This window comes from Cucumis melo, chromosome 5, assembly GCF_025177605.1.
Source record: "Cucumis melo cultivar AY chromosome 5, USDA_Cmelo_AY_1.0, whole genome shotgun sequence".
In the NCBI taxonomy this organism is placed as follows: Eukaryota; Viridiplantae; Streptophyta; class Magnoliopsida; order Cucurbitales; family Cucurbitaceae; genus Cucumis; species Cucumis melo.
The window spans coordinates 27,477,032-27,497,209 of NC_066861.1; the positions used below are offsets into that span (position 1 = coordinate 27,477,032).

General features: G+C 30.7%; 2 protein-coding genes across 9 annotated transcripts in view; one reads left to right on the forward strand and one right to left on the reverse strand.

Annotated features, from left to right (window-relative positions):
• LOC103504481 (uncharacterized) overlaps positions 1-20,178 on the forward strand; it is an 86,585-nt gene that overhangs the window by 55,974 nt on the left and 10,433 nt on the right. The window contains exons 5-6 of one of the 5 annotated variants that reach the window (XM_051084757.1): positions 7,617-7,691; positions 9,402-9,481. The gene's annotated coding sequence lies outside the window, so the exon portion shown is untranslated. Of the gene's footprint in view, positions 1-7,616; positions 8,384-9,355; positions 9,482-20,178 lie in introns of those variants that run through there. The other 4 variants (XM_051084750.1, XM_051084756.1, XM_051084751.1 and 1 more) reach the window with 4 other exon arrangements.
• LOC127149421 (uncharacterized) lies at positions 13,465-17,184 on the reverse strand. Of its 4 annotated transcripts, none has more exons than XR_007820991.1 (6): positions 16,937-17,168; positions 16,604-16,817; positions 16,162-16,281; positions 14,459-14,558; positions 14,179-14,300; positions 13,465-13,768 (listed from the first exon to the last, which is right to left on the reverse strand). XR_007820991.1 is itself a non-coding variant. In XM_051084759.1 (6 exons), the coding sequence occupies exons 1-5, from the start codon at positions 17,127-17,129 to the stop codon at positions 14,252-14,254; spliced, it is 534 nt and encodes a 177-aa protein (XP_050940716.1). In that variant the 5' UTR covers positions 17,130-17,184; the 3' UTR covers positions 13,465-13,768; positions 14,179-14,251. The 4 variants fall into 4 exon arrangements, 1 of the variants encoding a protein (XP_050940716.1); XM_051084759.1 differs by lacking the exon at positions 16,604-16,817 and adding an exon at positions 15,565-15,636 and having other exon boundaries at positions 16,937-17,184; XR_007820990.1 differs by lacking the exon at positions 16,162-16,281 and having other exon boundaries at positions 16,937-17,153.

Below are 20,178 nucleotides of genomic sequence, written 5' to 3' on the forward strand. Positions count from 1 at the left end.
TGCAAAGGACCAATTTGTTTAAAGGATTTGTACTCACTAACTATTAGATATGGAAATGACTTATCACATTTGAAGCATCTCTTAATCCCTTCATGGAAGTTTAATATTTCAACATTTTATCGCTGTAAAGGACAAGCCTTAAAATTGTTCTTTACTTTCCCCATATTAAATATCACATACATTCTTTTAACAACAATAGAAAAGAAAAAGAAGGGTATAGGGAATTTAAACTTTAACTTTAATCAAAGGATCCAACTAAATTTAGCTACTTAAGATGGGTCGCATATTACTTTTACTTTTCTTGCTTTGATGACTCAAAAGTTCCTCACTCCAAGTAACGAATTAAAATGTTCCTCACGGGGGTTTATGCCAATATATGTTCTATTCATACATAAATATAAACAACAAATAATTTTGGTATTCTATCTCATTATTATCTTCTTCATTTTTCTCTGCTCCAGATCAGCATCATCTTATTTCTTCCATCAGGTCACATATTTCTTCTCTATCATCACTTTATGCAATATATTTATGGTTACATTTTCCGTCACTTACACTTTCCATCTCATTTCTGTACTTATAAGCTGATTTGTGTTGATTTTTTTCTTCTTCTTTTTTTGGATAGTTTTTACTTGGTGATCTTTACGTGTTCACTTCTACTTTTCTGTTAAGGCAAAAGCTTCAAAATTATTATGGTTCAGTCCCTGCGGGTTTTTATTTTTTTAAATATTTTTGTAGGTTTTAATTATTTTGAAGATCAAGAACAAGGCATAATAATGGACATCCTTATTTCAGTCACCGCAAAAATTGCTGAATACACTGTTGAGCCTGTTTTACGCCAACTTCGTTATGTATTTTTCATTCGTTCCAACTTTCGAGAACTTAAGACTCAAATAGAAAAGCTGAAGATTACAAGAGAATCTGTGCTACACAACATCCATTATGCAAGAAGAAATGCTGAAGACATAAAACCTGCCGTTGAGGAATGGTTGAAAAAGGTTAATGACATTGTTGGAAAATCTGAGGAGATATTAGCCTATGAAGGTGGACATGGTAAACTGTGTTCCACCAATTTGGTCCAACGACACAAGTTAAGTAGAAAAGCAAGCAAAATGGCCTATGAGGTTGGTGAGATGAACACCGAGGGGAAAAGTTTTGATACAGTATCCTACAAAATTGTTATCCCATCGGTTGGTTGTTCACCGACAAAAGTACCTGACTTTCTTGATTTTGACTCAAGAAAGTCAATTGTGAAACAAATCATGGATGCACTCTCTGAAGATAATGTCCATAGGATCGGAGTGCACGGGATGGGGGGTGTTGGAAAAACAATGCTAGTGAATGAAATTTTAAGAAAAATTGGGGAGAGTAAGAAGCTTTTTGACGAGGTGGTAACATCTACGATCAGCCAAACATCAGATTTTAAAAGAATTCAAGGAGAACTAGCTGACAAGCTAGGTTTGAAATTCGAACAAGAAACAATAAAAGGAAGGGCTTCTATTCTAGAAAAGAGGTTGAAGATGGAGAGAAGTATCCTAGTCGTGTTGGATGATGTCTGGGAGAATATTGATTTGAAAGATATAGGAATTCCAAGTGTTGAAGATCATACGGGATGCAAGATCTTGTTTACCACTAGGAATAAAGATTTGATCTCAAATCAAATGTGCGCCAATAAAATTTTTGAGATAAAAGTTTTAGGAGAAGATGAGTCATGGAATTTATTTAAGACAATGGCAGGTGAAATTGTGGAAGCAAGAGATTTGAAGCCTATAGCCATTCAAATTGTGAGAGAATGTGCAGGTTTGCCTATTGCTATTACTACTGTTGCTAAGGCATTACGAAATAAACCATCCGACATTTGGAATGATGCCTTAAATCAGCTTAAAAGTGTTGATGTGGGTATTGCAAACATTGGAGAAATGGAAAGGAGAGTGTATTTGCCACTAAAACTGAGTTATGATTACTTGGGATATGAAGAGGTGAAGTTATTATTCTTGTTATGCAGCATGTTTCCAGAAGACTTTACCATTGACGAGGAAGAGTTGCATGTATATGCCATAGGCATGGGATTCTTACATGGTGTTAATACTGTGGAAAAAGTACGATGTAGGATTAAAAAATTGGTTGAGGATCTTATATCTTCTTCTTTGCTTCAACAATATTCTGAGTATGGATGCAATTATGTGAAAATGCATGATATGATTCGTGATGTAGCCCTATCAATTGCATCTAAGAATGAACACGTACGTACATTGAGCTACGTGAAAAGATCGAATGAAGAATGGGAAGAAGAGAAACTATCGGGTAATCATACCGCAGTGTTCATTGATGGTTTACATTATCCTCTCCCGAAGTTAACGTTACCCAAAGTTCAATTATTAAGGTTAGTTGGACAATCTTGGGAACATAAGTTTGTGTCGGTGGTAGAAACTTTGTTTGAAGAAATGAAAGAGCTCAAAGGTTTAGTATTAGAAAACGTAAATATATCATTGATGCAACGACCATTTGATCTTTACTCCTTAGCAAACATCAGAGTATTACTTTTGCAAAGATGTCAATTATTAGGGAGCATAGATTGGATTGGTGAATTAAAAAAGCTTGAAATTCTTGATTTTAGTGAATCCAACATCACACAAATTCCTACAACCATGAGCCAATTGACACAGCTAAAAGTGTTGAATTTATCTTCTTGTGAAGAACTCGAGGTAATTCCACCAAATATTCTTTCAAAGTTGACAAAATTGGAAGAATTAAATCTGGAAACTTTTGATAGATGGGAAGGAGAAGAATGGTATGAAGGAAGGAAAAATGCTAGCCTTTCTGAACTCAAGTGCTTGCGACATCTTTATGCTTTAAATTTAACCATTCAAGATGAAGAAATTATGCCAAAAGATTTGTTTTTAGCTGAGGAGTTGAAGCTTCAAAAATTCAACATTTGTATTGGTTGCCAATCAATGTATACTTTTGGACCCCCGAACAGAATCAAAAACTTCATTGCAATGGAGATGGAATCAGGAAGGTGCTTGGATGATTGGATAAAAAATTTGTTAAAGAGGTCGGACAATGTGTGTTTGAAAGGATCAATTTGTTCAAAGGTTCTCCACTCAGAATTGGTAGGTACAAATGACTTCGTAAATTTGAAGTATCTCTATCTTTATGATAATTCAAAATTTCAATATTTTATCAACGTTAGCAATACCATCAACATTGAAGAATCATTTTTTAGTGAAATGGTAAATTTCATCAACACATTTTTCTATGTTTCTATATACACATCAAAATTTATAAATCACCTGTTTGTACATTTTTATTGTTCCTTCCACAAGTTCCTTCTAACATTTGTTGTTAGTAATGATATTAGGGATAAGATTCTATTCTTCTTTGTTTTAGAAGGCTCTTCTCTTGGCGTAGAGAGACTCTTTCTTGTTTCATACATTAATGATAATATAAAGTATATAAATGCATGTCAGGTGATATTCCAAGAAAATTTAAAGAAGTTTATTAGATATTTCCTATCTAAGGAAGCACATTTGAAGTAATCATTTTACACAATTTGTTATGGTAATTTTAAAACACTATATAAATTATATGTTGTTAGTTAGCATCAGTTGTGATGATATGGTTAATTACGTTGTCACAAACTGAACTTTTAAGGACGTAAATTTGTAGGTATCACTTCCTAATTTGGAGAAGTTGGAAATTGTGAATGCAGAGAGTTTGAAGATGATATGGAGCAATAACGTGCCAATTCTTAATTCCTTTTCCAAACTCGAGGAAATAAAAATTTGTTCATGCAACAATCTTCAAAAAGTATTATTTCCTTCAAATATGATGGACATTCTTACATGCCTTAAAGTCTTAGATATTAGAGATTGTGAATTGTTGGAAGGGATATTTGAAGTGCAAGAGCCAATTAGTGTTGTTGAGAGCAATAATGTACCCATTCTTAATTCCTTTTCCAAACTCGAGGAAATAAGAATTTGTTCATGCAACAATCTTCAAAAAGTATTATTTCCTCCAAATATGATGGGCATTCTTCCATGCCTTGAAGTCTTAGATATTAGAGGTTGTGAATTGTTGGAAGGGATATTTGAAGTGCAAGAGCCAATTAGTGTTGTTGAGAGCAATAATGTACCCATTCTTAATTCCTTTTCCAAACTCGAGGAAATAAGAATTTGGTCATGCAACAATCTTCAAAAAGTATTATTTCCTTCAAATATGATGGACATTCTTACATGCCTTAAAGTCTTGGATATTAGAGATTGTGAATTGTTGGAAGGGATATTTGAAGTGCAAGAGCCAATTAGTGTTGTTGAGAGCAATAATGTACCCATTCTTAATTCCTTTTCCAAACTCGAGGAAATAAGAATTTGGTCATGCAACAATCTTCAAAAAGTATTATTTCCTTCAAATATGATGGACATTCTTACATGCCTTAAAGTCTTAGATATTAGAGATTGTGAATTGTTGGAAGGGATATTTGAAGTGCAAGAGCCAATTAGTGTTGTTGAAGCGAGTCCTATCGTGCTCCAAAATTTAAGTAGGTTGAAATTATATAATCTTCCAAACCTTGAGTACCTGTGGAGCAAAAATCCTTGTGAGCTTCTAAGTTTGGAAAATATAAAAATTTTGACCATTGAGGAATGTCCAAGACTTAGAAGAGAATACTCAGTCAAAATCAAGCCACTTGAAGATGTAAGCATAGATATCAAACAATTGATGAAGGTTATTGAGAAGGAAAAGTCAGCAGATCATAATATGTTGGAATCAAAGCAATGGGAGACTTCATCTTCTTCTAAGGTACGTATATATTCTACTACAAAACATGTTTGTTCAATTTAATTTTCAGAAAATAAATTGTTTTCAAGACCTTAGTTGAACAGAATTGGTTCTGTTAGTTGAACAGAGTTTTAAAGAAAACAAATTATTATGTTTGTTCTAAAATCCTATGGAAATTAGTGTTATTAAGGGTTAATTATTTACCTGACAAAAGAATAAGCAATGTTGGGTGGCTTTCATTTTTATGAAAATTGGCTAAAATACATTTAAAAAATTGGGTGACTTTCAAACTTTCTAATTTTTTTCAAAATAACTTATTTTTTGAATTAAACACTCCAAAATATAATTCAAACACCTCATAAATTAATTAGTTATATTATTAATAACCAGTTATTACCCTCCATTAATTAATTTTAGTTAGTTGGAGTTCAATTAGTTTTAATGAAAACAATAATATATTTTTATAGGCAATATACAATAATGAAAGTAAGAAAAGAAGACAAAAAAAAAAATGATATGTTAATTAGAATTTACATAAGGAACGATCTTATTAAAGCTAATCTCTATCGTTATAGTTTTTTAATTATATTAAATATAGTAAGTAAGCCATTATAATAATTGAATTTTTTGGTACCAAATTAATTAAACTAATTCTTTTTACTAATTATTGAATATTTAAGATATTTTTGGCTAATTAATTAATAATTTGTGTGGATATATAAGTTATTATTGCATTTATTTAATAGATTTTGATCATCAGGATGGGGTTCTACGGCTGGGAGATGGTTCTAAGTTGTTTCCAAATCTTAAAAGTTTGAAGCTATATGGTTTTGTTGATTATAACTCAACCCATTTACCAATGGAAATGTTGCAAATCTTATTCCAACTTGAAGACTTTGAATTGGAAGGAGCATTTATTGAAGAAATTTTCCCCAGCAATATACTGATTTCAAGCGATATGGTTTTAAGAAGATTGAGACTATATAAACTACCCAAGCTTAAGCATTTGTGGAGTGAAGAATGCTCACAAAATAATATTACCTCAGTTCTTCAACATTTGACTGATGTATCCATTTCCGAATGTGGTGGATTGAGTAGTTTAGTGTCATCATTGGTGTGTTTTACAAACTTGAAACATCTTCATGTGAATAAATGTCATAGACTAACCCATTTGCTGAATCCTTCGGTGGCTACAACGCTTGTGCAACTTGAAGGTTTGACAGTAAAAGAATGCAAAAGGATGAGTAGTGTAATTGAGGGAGGATCAACCGAAGAAGATGGAAATGATGAAATTATTGTATTCAACAACCTACGCAATTTAAGCATTACTTCTTGTTCCAACATAACAAGCTTTTATTGTGGGAGATGCATCATTAAATTTCCATGTTTGGAGGACGTATACATTATCGAATGTCCTGAAATGAAGGTCTTTTCGCTTGGAACTGTAAGCACACCTGATTTAAAATATACAAATGTTTATTTAATAAATGATTACGGTTATATACTGTATCATCCAAAATATCCCAAAGATATGTTGGTGGAAGATATGAATGTCATCATCAGAGAATATTGGGAGGATAATGTTGATACCAGAATTCCAAATTTATTTGCCGAACAGGTTAGTATATTTAATTACCTTTTCCATATTGGTAATAATTAATTTTTACTATTTGTGTGTTGGAGTATGAACTTTAATGAATTTATTTAATTCACTAGAAGAAATCTGGTCTTTAATGTCGGGTGGAAAAAATGAAAAATAAGCTTTAATGTCGGTTTTCAAAAGGCGGATGTTTAATGTCGGTTTTAAACCGACATTAAAGCTTTATCTTTAATGTCGGTTTAAAACCGACATTAAACATCATATTTTTTAGAACCGACATTAAAGGTCTTTTTATTTTATTTTTTATTTTTTTAATTTTGTAAAAAGTTGAATTTTTCTCTCTCTTACTTTACTCTTTTCTCCTTTCTTCTCTACCAAACCCTACACTTTACTCTTTTCTCCTTTCTTCTCTACCAAACCCTACCAAGGTTTTCTCTCAACATTTCTTCCCTTTCTTGCTTTCTCAAGCTCATCACTTTCTCCCCTCTCTTCTCTGATCAGTCGCCAACGCCTGTGAACTCGTCGCCGTGCTATCATGGGAGGCAGCTTCTTCCGTTGCGGCATCGCGCTCGTGCCTCACGTGGAACACTCACCCTCCTCACCACCGGCACGTTACCGGCTCGGGATGTCCGGTAAATGAATATAAAAAATATTAAATATTATATTTCTTGCGTATTGTGTGGTTCTGGATTGAGAGAGTGGAAGAATTCAGTAATGTTGCGTATTGTGTGGTTCTGGATTGATAGAGTTTGGAGGAAAACCAATATGAAAATTCTTCTTCTTCGAACAATAATGTTGAGAAAGAATAAAGAATTATATGGATATTGTTGTACACTACTTAATATATCATTTCATCCACAAGGAAAAGGTCAGACTCTTGAAATCCTCCATTTAATTTTATGAGAGAATATCATCCAATGTCAGATTGAAAAGTCTCGATAGATTTGTTAAATTAATTTTTGATACAAGTCATAGAACGTTGATGTTTGATGATGGACTTTGCCAGAACCTGGTATGTGGAAGTTGAATACAAATGTTACATGAGACGATCCTATCTTGGCAAATATGTAGGCTAGGTTGGATGTTTCGTGTGATCAATTTAGGCAAGTGTCTCTAGTCGGTTTGAAAGCAATTTCTGATAGTATAAAATAAAGATTCTTGAAACCATGACCATTTTTGGAAGGGTTTTCTAATAATGTTATATTATGATATGATGATGGGGCATATGATTGTGCAGTTCGATTGGTCAGAGGTGGTGAACTTATTGAACAACAAGGCAATTGAGGATCTTATGGAGATGGCACTTGTCATGGTAAGGTCTCTTCATTTACACTCATCATCATTACATGTCTAGGTATGATAATGGAGAATTAATAGACAGAGAGTAATAACCAGAGATATAGAAAAGAATTTATAATGAACACAAATGCAATGATAAACAAACAAGTAAACATGCAAACAAATCAAATAGAAACAGAGTTAATGGGAAAACTTAATTTATAAACATTTCAAACAGCTGCTAAGAAACATCCTATTGAAAAACTTCCCTGTAACAAGACTTTTCAAATTTCAAAATGAATGGAAACAAATGCTAAACATTGTATTTTCTGTTAAATTAATGGACCCGTTAACTAAAGGGTTCTTGAACAGAAAAAAAGACAGAAAACAAATGCTAGAATCATATAATTGAACAGACTACAGAGAAAGGTCAGAAACAAAAGCCCACTTTAAACTAAATAAGTATAACAGAATTCTTCCAAAATCTGGTAACTTATATCTATATCCCCCTGTTTTCAAGAGAAGAGAAAGGAAAAAGAAAAGCTAAAAATGAATCAAACATATCTAAACAATTGTAGTGGGTGCAGACGGTAATGCAATAATAAGAATTTTAGTCTAATAAAACAAAAATTGTTTGGTAAACCGTTTGTTTTATGATTATCTTGATTTGTTTGGAAGTTGAGGTTATCAAATTAGATTGGTTTCTTTTTGTTTTATGATACATATCCACCATGAAGACTTAGGTATTTGATTTTTTGTGTTTTGAGACAAAAATATGAAGGGAAATTTGCAGCTATTAATTAATTGTTTTGTCGGGGAAATTTAAAACAAATTGGTAGGCTATTAGGAAAATAATTGCCAGAAATAGAACAAAATGAGGGGACCAGAGGGTTTTGGTTTAAAAAGACATATTTTTCGAACTACCTTGTAACTCAATGTCCCTTTCTAATAATAGTTACTAAGACATGTTAATATATAAATTTTAAGTTCAATCCCAATATCTAAAATAAACTTGTCATCAACTATATTATGCTCTCGTTCCTCTTTGATGGGTGATATAATGGACAAAGACTTGTCGAAGGTCTGGCCATCAAAATAATTTTTCGATCCTACTTAAGCTAGATATAGTGGGTAGTACAAGGTCGAACCACATGGAAAACAGTTATTTTTCATTAACAATACTTAACGTTTCTAAGTAAAACATAGTCTAAAGGAGGTTTGTCTGTCGTTTGCAAGAAAGTAAAAGTGCATCTACAAATATTAAAGCAAGAGATTGAAATTAAATATTGATAATGCAATGAGAGAAATATTGAGAATTAGTGTTATATGATTGAGAGGAGTCTAGCCATGATCGTACATGGAGCATTCATAACACCCTTTAGTATAATAATATATCTGATCCCATCAAATTAATTAGAAGTAACTACAAATTTAACTTCTGTAATATCAATTCAATTTGATGTCTCAATCAACTGTTGAATCTTTTTTTTTCTTTGGGTATAAAACCAACAAGTTAAAATAGATATAACAATGAATTTAATTCACATATAATAAATTCATCCAATATAACGTTCTTTCACCTTTTTCTCTCTTTCACAAAACTGTAATAATAATATCTACCACAAAAGGTAAACAATTAATATGATTCTTCAAGAAGGTTGTTTATTTGGTCAAATTTTCATGAAAGTATTAATACAGTGTATGTTTTGCAAAGGAAGCTGCCAAATAACCTACTCAATCGTAGCAGATGCGTTCTTTGCAAGTCGGCTGTCGAAGACTTGAACCATATTTTCACAACCTGTGCCAATTCGCAAATAGCCTCTGGGTCAAACTGCACGACAAAATTGGTGGAAACTTTGATACAAACAATATCAAAGCCCTCTGTTGGTCTCTTGGCTCGCTGAAACAATCAAACAGAAAGAACATCATTCTCTCGATGTAGGTGTGGATCTTCTTTTGTCCATTTGGGTGGAAAGAAACAATAGGATTTTCATAGACATAGAAAGAAGCTTAGTCACATTTGGGAAGATATCGAAACTTTGATTGGACCATGGTCGAGTAGAAACAAAATGTTCAAAGACTACAATCCAACATCAGTCTTTAAACTTTAGAGCTTTGTTAGATTAATGTTTGTTGTATATGGCTTCCCTGTAGCCAAAGAAATATACATTGTAACAATGGTTTGATGAAATGATAATGAAGTGGTATGGTGTGTTTCAATTGCAAAAAATATGATTCTTCAAGAAAGGCCGAGAGGATAAGATTGTGATCGTGCCATGCGCTTGGGTTGTGATTTAATTACAAATATATTCATATAGTATTTGGAGCAAAACAATCCTAATTAATTAATATAATGCGTTATTTTATTTTACTGAATAAGTTAAATTTAACCACTAGAAAATTTTTACTAAGTGAACATTTTCATAGCACTTTCATAATCCCCACTTCATTAAAATGAATCAATAAAGTTCAAGGAAAGTGTAGAATGATGAATCTAAAAGAAACAAAAAACAAGGTATATAAGTTTAAAGCAACGGTGGTAGCACTGTAATGATCCCGAGGCAGCACACATTTTTTCATAAATTATTTTATTATCATCAATAGAAGAATTTGAATTTCTTATGTTTTAATTGATAATATAATTTCATAATCAGCTATAAGTGGATTTTTCAAATGATTGGATCCATATATATATCAACTTCGATCAAATTTGTAAAGGTATAACTTTAAATCACTAAGAACAAAAGGATTGATGGTGGGCCTTATGCTATTATACACTTTGAGTACCCTCTCGGCCTCAACAAGATTCCCAAGTTCAATAATTGAAACTTTGAAAAATGTGTGCAATCACATGTATTCAATTTCTAGGTCGGTATCACATATTTTCATGTTTCCATACGTTTAATTTCCATATAGAAGTGAATCCATAATTTTATTATATTGCGAAAAAATCTACCAAACATGGAAATTAGCTATGAAAATATTAGTAATATAAATAACAGATATGTTAGACTTATTTGAAAAAAATTAAAAAAAATATTCATTTATGGGTTCAAATTATTTTTAAATTTTTAGTTTTTATATATTATTAAAAATATATTCAAATTGATATTTTATTGATATTATATCATCAAAATTTTTGTAAAATTAAGATCTTCAATATAACGCCCTAGGCCCAGGATTTGGAATTCGGATCCCAACATTCTCTTGCATCTTCTATGATTTGGCAACATCATCATTACTTGTCTTAAATTCTTATCAGAGTGAAAGTTCTCTTTATAAACCAATACGAGTCTTTTCAGCATGCTTTGTCCTCACTCACAGCATCCCTATCCCTATCACTCATAATTAAAGTAAAATTTTATTATATTTGTAAATATTTTTTGGTTTAGTTTTCCGTATATTAAAACCTACTACTAAAAAAACGAAATGATTAAAAAAGAAGGGAAGGTATTAAAAATTATAAATTTTAAAAAAGGAAAAGAAAAAAAAAAAAAAAAAAAAAAAAAAAAAAAAAAGAATGATGAGGGAGAGGCACCAAGTGAGGAAATACTACTCTTTGAATACATAACCTAATGGTTAAGAAAAAAAAATCTCATATCAAATTCAAAGTGTCATGCTATTATTACTTAATATTTTATATGGTAAAGGCATAGTTTTCTTTTTTTCTAAAAAAAAAAACTTATTGGTGCCGAGCATGAGGTAATGCTAGACGTTTGGTAATTTCTCCTCCGACTAGACTAAAAGATCCTATTGAAGCGGCTAATCCCATGCATATTGTCTGTATATGTGGTTGGGCGGAAGAAATTTATATTCACGTGATTCAAAAGTTAGTGCTTCATCTCCCAACAAAAGGACAAAAGTGAATGATTTTTTTTAAAGAAAAGTTATGTAGATGAATGATTTTTTTTATAAGGTTATCTTTCATTAGTAAACGTACTGCCTTGAGTTTAAGAGGGGACAGAGGAGACATGAATCAATTGATATCACATATGACGAGAATAATTTTCAAGATCGAACATAAAAGTATGGTTAAAAAAGACTTAAAAGAATTAAAAGTTAACACCTATACTAAGGTATTAACATTAGTTTGTAATTTGTAGGATATATTAAATTTTAAATTGTTAACTCATTTTTGTAATTAATGTTTAATTTGATCATTGTCCTTCCAATTAATTGTAACATAGTTTTCTGCCCAATTTATCTCTTTTGCTTTCGTTTTTCTTTAGATACCCTACTCGGCTACTCTTCAACTTTTCCTCATTTCATTTTCAGTTGGCCATATGAAGATTTTGTTTCAACCTTATCTTCATTCTCCCACTTCTTTTTTCCTTTTATTACTTTATATATTCGTTTTTAAAATTTTTCATTACAATTTGATAATAAACGGAAACATTTGTCGTTTGATTGTTACTATCTGATTTTTATTTGATATGGACTGTTTTCTATAACAACATGATATACTAATTTTCAAGGATATTGATTGCATGTCGTCTAATTAATATCTGATTTGTATATTTGATATTTGATTGTTATTTTATACTATATTTGTTATTTAATAGTTGTTTGATTGCTATTTATTATTGATTGTTCTAATAATATCAATCGTTGTTTGATTAAGATCTAATAATATTGGTTGTCAACTATACAAATTGTTATATGATAATGATTGTAAAATTGTTGATGATATTGATTGTTGTTTGAATATAACAATCAATGATAATGAATATTGTTGTTTGATTGTTCTCAAATTACTCTCTACTGCTTTAAACTAATATTAATTAATATTTAAAAAAGCACAAGAACAAAACCCAAAAACTATCTCACTTCCAATAAAATAAAAAACACTTTGTTAGTTGTAAATTAAATACAAAATGACAGTTTGTTCAGTTTGTTCAATTTTAGTTTAAAAGTTAAAAAATAAGAAAAACAAACAAAACATATCTGAAAAATAAAAAAACCAAACAAAACATATCTAAAAAGATATACACTTTTCTCAAAATTTGAGAAATTGTTCTAAAATTCCTCTGTTTTTCTCTTCTTCTTCTAATTCTTCTCTCTATTTTTTTGTTTCTTCTTCCAACTCTTCCCTTTTCCTCGCAGATCCAAGAAAAAGAACCATAGAATAGTTTCAAGATTTTTTCAGGGGAAGGGGGGTTGGATCATTTCAAAGTGAGTTTTGTTCTATTTTTGTTTATGTTGATGATTATTAGATGACGAAGTTGTTTGGGCAACCTATTAATTAATTGAAGGGAAATTTGCAGCTATTAATTAATTGTTTTGTTGGGGAAATTTAAAACAAATTGATAGGCTATTAGGAAAATAATTGCCAAAAATAGAACAAGTTGGTGTTCTATTTTTGATGTCTCAATCAACTGTTGAATCTTTTTTTTTTTTTTTGACATAAAACTCACTACAAGAAATATCAGTTACGATAGCATTTTCGATAGCATTTTCGAAATGCTGTTGTAGCCGATGTTATTGAAAGTCTATGACTTTTCATAATGTTTTTTTGCCGCTATGCAAAACGCTATAATATGTCCCCTACAATAGCACAAATATGATGCTATAAATGTTTTTTATAACGTGAGAAAAAACACTATCAAAAAGCGCTATAAAATGTTTCAATAGCGTTTTCAATAACATTGAAAAAAATGCTATAAAAGACATTTTATAGCGTTTTTTTCGTTCGAAAAGCGTTATCAAAGTATTTCACTATCTATTTTAAAACCATTTGAGCTCATTAACATTTCATAATCACATTATTAATAGAAGAAATAACAAAGAACTATACATATAATATCTCATTGAATAATATACGTTATCTTCTATGCATTACAATTTTGTTTATAAAGGAAAAAAGTACTTTGAGAACAAACCTAAACAAAAAACTACCTTGTTCTATAAAACTCAATACATCACAAGAAAACTGATAAACTGAAGCATTTCTTCATACAACAAATTTCCCATGAAACCATTTCTCACAGATATCACAACAAATCTAAAATTCATCTGAAGCATAGTTCTCAACGCATGCCCTAGTTAGGTGTCAACGTCTTAACCTCTTCCCTGCGACTACCTTGCATACATTTCTTGCATTTCAGCTTCCCTCTGAAATTATTATCATAACATTAGCAGAGCAACAAACATTATCATAACTAGTATCGGTAAACTTTGTTAATAATACACGGCTTATACATTTCTAAAGGCAACACAAAAACTAATGAATCGGATAGTAAACTGTTCAGATAAGCTTATAAAACCAAAAAACTGTCAACATTTGAAGAGTAAAATGCAAACAATTTGCTGTTTACTATATGTAATTTACTAACCATGATGGTATTTTGAATATTAATACACTTCATATTCATAGTGTCAACATCAGTAAGTCTCTAATCTTGCAATGTTGCATTTAAGAGAGTGACACATGAAGAACTTTTATTGACAATTATATTTAAACTAAAAAGAACATATCAAATGTTAGAAGATAAATATGAAGAAAACAATAATGCCATACAAACCTCTGCAACGACTAAAAACATCTTTGCCAGTGCTTGTTTCATGGTGGTTGGTAACTTTTTAGTAAGCCCAAAATCAAGCAAAATTGGACAATGAGGAGGTTCCTTGCTGAGGAGAAAATTTCCTACACAAAGTACCAAAAGGGGGCACTAAAACAGCTATTGCATTGGGATGGTTACATCCTTAACATTTCTATAAGCCAGTCGATACATCTACTAACATTAAAAAGAATTTAAAACAGTTTTAAAAGGTTAATCTATGAAATAGTTCTTAAAAATATACCCCCAACAACTCCTATGAATGTTTATCTTGAAAATTAGTCTATGATTCTGGTGTAGTATCATCCAACAAAGCCTATGATTCTGGTGGAGTAATCGTCGACCTGTGTGCCAAAGAAGAAGATGTGAGGGCAAATTGTTTGATAGGGACAAGGACAAAATGAGAAGTGAACAGAGAAATGATAGGAGAAAAAAACCAAGAAATCTATCATTTGATCTGCAAGCATAGGAATTGTCTTCAAAGAATGCTTTTTGCTACGGAAGTTAAAAAGATCTTTAAGGCTGGGACTAAGCAAATCCATTATAAGAACATTGTAGTCTCCCTCAACTCCAAACCATCTTACAAGGTATCCCAATTGTGTTCAACAGATTTCAGAATGTAAAAGTAAACTCAGATAATTTACAAAAAAAAACGCACTTCTAAAACTCAGACAATGGTAAGAATTTTCTAACTGATACCTAAATTTTCAAGAATTGACATAGAATAAACCAGATAAGGAAAAAAATTGATCGATTAGAGTTCACAAAAGTTAAACGACGACCATCAGAATGCATCAAGGAAAAAGGATATAACTCTTAAGCAAATATTGACTGCAGAATGTCAGCACAATATGAAACATTACCGTAGTTTACATCAAACACAAGTTGATATTTAGAGAGAGAAAAAAGAATAGATGAGAAAAGCCAAATAAAGAGAGAGAGAGAGAAAAAAAGAGACAAATTCTACTTTACAGACCACTACAATTGGGCAGCACTGACATTTCTTTTTCTTTGTCTTCATATCATTTAACATAGAACGAATAATAAGCCACTGCACAAATTGCACCTCAAACCTCACAAATCTCACACATCAAAGCATGAACTAACATAAAGATAGATGCCAAAAACATGTTGTAAGACTTCTGCTGGTGCAACAGCAAGACAATATCAATGTATATGTCATCAAATCATTGTATGTTTCTGCTGGTGCTAATGGTTAATTCAAATAGATTATTTCAGAAAAAGGCAGAGACAAAAAGTATAGTTATGAATATAATTAAATTTGGGTAGGACATTTTGTGTTCTAATTCTAATTTGTTATGACAATCTAAAGACACAAAGCTAATTTACATGTATGTGTACTAGTTGCAACTGTAGCAATCCTTGATAAAGCCCCACAAGGGCAGAAAAAATTCTTAAGACCTGGAAACATAAAACAAATGGTATTAGAACTGAAACATTGCATAATACCAATTGAATAAGCATAAATTATGCCTAATGTATTAGTCCTAAATTACATCTTCTTCTTGATTTTCTGTGATTGAGAGAAGGGAAGACATTAGTCATTTATTAAGAAGCAACGACTCAATAGAAAACCTAAATACTAGTACAACAATAACAAATAAAACCAAGCATATATTTGATATCAGCAAAAAAATAGAGATGTAAGGTAAAGAAAAAGATTGATGCAAAAACTTTTGCTAATTCTATAACACGTTGATTGCACAAGCACACTTAGTTTGAGTTCATAACTTTTACAGTATAACTATAATCTCCAGACCGCTTTTTCATTTTCTATGGCAATAAACAAATAATATGGCACACAAGCACAGAAGATAACAAAAATACTTATTATCTCTATCTCAAATATATGCACAAACCAATGGATACCAATAATAAGATAGACAATAATATAGAAAATTGTAAGCAAAACCAAATACTTTATACCTCTGCGTAACAGCAAACAACCTTCGTTTGCACAGAAAACTAATATTATGGATGCTATAAGCTTGGTCTTTTCCTTCATTGCCAATCTATTTGAAAGCAAAACCAATTTGCTCCAGTTTCCTTCACTAAAAAATGTTAATACAAGCTACTTGGAAGATTTTTTCGAATACGACACAAAATAAAACAATCTATCATTCATATATTCAGTACCAAGAGATGAAATTCCCACATCATTTCACAATAATTTATAAAATCATAACACAATAAATTTTCAAACATCAAGCTATAAATTTCTAGTAAAATTTACTTTATTGAACCCAGATTCTATTCCCAACAACAATCATTTCTATTTGCAATTACTAAAATAGATGGATCTATATGAAAAAGAATAGAGCAACTTAAAAAGAAAAAAAACTGAGACAGATTGAGAGGGAAAAATTACAATTTCATAAAGGGATTCAACGAAATGAGATCTGACAAGATCGCTCTTCACGCCTTGAAGTCCAAATCGATAGAAGAATGGTGACGAATGGTGAGATTTGCATATGAAACTTTCAGTTCGACGGACGACGACTAACGAGCGGCGTACGAGTAATGAACAAACGATGAAATGGTGAAGAGAGGCTTTTGTGGTCAAGGAATTGAGAAGGAATTTTCTATTAGAGAGAAAAGGAAGACACTCACGGCTTCATGAAAACCAGACAATGCATCCGAAAGGAAAAGAAAAAAGAGAAAAGAAAGGTAAAATAAAAAAAAAAAGCGTAAAGAAGGTTACCCATCCAATGTGAGTAACTGGTGACTAGTTCTACGAGCAGGGAGCCATTCGGCAAGGAGTGGGGCGAGTCAGCGGCGATGTTGGATGGTAGTGGCGTCGTGGAAGGTGTCTGGGAGAATAGGAAAATTGAAGGAGGGGTCTGTGAGAATCGGAAAATCGGTGGAAGTCTGAAAAAAAAATGAAAAGGAGGCATTGGGGCAGGGAAGGGTAACACGCAAAACCTAAAAAAAAAATGGGTTTTTTTTCGCGCTTTCCATATTTCGTTTTCCGTCTTTTTTTTCTTTTATTTTCTATAACTGAATATTAAAAAAGCTATGGTTGGATGCTATTAAAAGTCACATTTGTTGTAGTGAATGAATTGAATTTACATATTTATTAAATTCATCCAATATAATGTTCTTTCACCTTTTTCTCTCTTTCACAAAACTGTAATAATAATATATACAACAAATTAAAAGGTAAACCATTAATATGATTCTTCAAGAAGGTTGTTTATTTGGTCAATTTTTCATGAAAGTATCAATACAGTGGATGTTTTGACAAAGAAGCTGCCAAATACCTACCTCAATCCTAGCAGATGCGTTCTTTGCAGGTCGGTTGCCGAAGACTTGAACCATATTTTCACAACCATGCCAATTCGCAAGTAGCCTCTGGGTCAAACTGCATGACCAAATTGGTGGAAACTTTTGATACAAACAGTATCAAAGTCCTCTGTTTATCTCTTGGCTCGCTGAAACAATCAAACAGAAAGAACATCATTTCTCTCGATGCTGGTGCGGCTCTTCTTTGGTCCATTTGGGTGGAAAGAAACAATAGGAATTTTAGGGCCATAGAAAGAAGCTTAGTCAACATTTGGGAAGATATCAGAACTTTGATTAGATCATGGTTAAGTAGAAACAAAATGTTCAAAGATTACAATCCAACATCAATATCTTTAAACTTTAGAACTTTGTTAGATTAATATTTGTTGTATGGCTTCCCTCCAGCCAAAGAAATATACATTGTAACAATGGTTTGATGAAATGATAATGAAGTGGTATGGTGTTAAAATCACCTTATCACTCTGTGTTTCAATTTCAAAAAATATGATTCTTCAACAAAGGCCTGAGATGATAAGATTGTGATCGTGACATGTTTTTGGGTTGTGATTTAATTACAAATCTATTCGTATAGAATTTGGAGAAAAACCATCCTAACTAATTAAATATAATGCGTTATTTTATTTTACTGAATAAATTAAATTGGACTCCTAAATTTTTTTTACTAAGGGAACATTTCCATAGTGCTTTCATAATCCCTATTTTATTAAGATGAATCAATAAAGTTCATGGAAAGTGTAGAATGATGAATCCAAAAGAAACAAAAAAACAAGGTCGATAAGTTTAAAACAACGGGGGTAGCACTCTAATGATCACAAGGGAGTACACATTTTCCCATAAATTATTTTATTATCATCCACATGATTAGAATTCGAATTTCTTATCTTTTAATTGATAATATAATTTCATAATTAGTTAAAAGTGGATTTTTCAAATGATTGGATCCATATATTAATGTCAATCAAAGTTTTAATGGTAAAGATTAAAATTTTAAAATGTTTAATTAGTACAAAATTGAGAAATCACTAAGAACAATTTCTCTTCTATGTATGAGATTTGAACCAACCTTTTTGTTTGGAGTAAATGTGCAAGATAATTTTTTATCCATGAAAATGAGATTTTATAAACATCATGCCAAATATAGAAATTAGATTTAAAGTATTAAAAAGTATGTATAGTAACAATTTTTTTAAAAAATTGCAAATGTAATAAAATTTATTAGAATACTTACAAATAATTGAAGTGTGAACCATATTGCAAATGCTGATTATATCACTAATAGATCGTAAGAGTCTATAAAAAAAAATAATAAAAGCTAGTTTTATTTCGAACAAACTTTGTTATTTTTATAATTTTTTAAAATATTGTTATATATTTAATTATATCCCTAAAATTATTACCAATTATAATTATTGAGATATTACGTTTTGTATTTAAGGTGTATAGTGAAATTGATACCATTGGTCAAAAGGATTGATGGTGGGCCCTTCTGCTATTATACACTTTGAGTACCCTCTCCTCGACAAGATTCCCAAGTTCAATAATTTAAACTTTGAAAAATGTGTGCAATCACATGTATTCAATTTCTATGTCGGTATCACATATTTTCATGTTTCCATACGTTTAATTTCCATATAGAAGTGAATCCACAGTATTATTATATTTGTGAAAAATTTACCAAACATGGAAATTAGCTATAAAAATATCATTAATATAAATAATAGACATGTTAGACTTATTTGAAAAAAATTAAAAAAATATTCATTTATAGATTTAAATTTATTTTAAAATTTTTTGTTTTTATATTTTATTTTAAAAATGTATATTAAAATTGATATTTTATCGATATTATATCATCAAAATTTTTGTAAAATTAAGATCTTCAATATAACGCCACAGGCCCAGGATTTGGAATTTGGATCCTCGACATTCTCCTACATTCCCTGTGATCTGACAACATCATCCTTACTTGTCTTAAATTCTTACTAGAGTGAAAGTTCTCTCCACAAACTAACACGCGAGTCCTTTCAGCATCCTTACTTTATATATTCGTTTTTAACATTTTTCATTACAATTTGATAATAAACGAAAATATTTGTCGTTTGATTGTTACTATCTGATTTTTATTTGATATCGACTGTTTTCTATTACAATATGATATACTAATTTTCAAGAATATTGATTGCATGTCGTCTAATTAATATCTGATTTGTATATTTGATATTTGATTGTTATTTTATACTATATTTGTTATTTAATAGTTGTTTGATTGCTATTTATTATTGATTGTTCTAATAATATCAATCGTTGTTTGATTAAGATCTAATAATATTGGTTGTCAACTATACAAATTGTTATATTATATGATTGTAAAATTGTTGATGATATTGATTGTTGTTTGAATATAACAATCAATGATATTGAATATTGTAGTTTGATTGCTCTCAAATTACTATCTACTTCTTTAAACTAATATTAATTGATATTTGAAAAAGCACAAAAACGAAATCCAAAAGCTATCTCACTTCCAATAAAATAAAAAACACTTTGTTAGTTGTAAATTAAATACAAAATGACAGTTTGTTCAATTTTAGTTTAAAAGTTAAAAAATAAGAAAAACAAACAAAACATGTCTGAAAAATA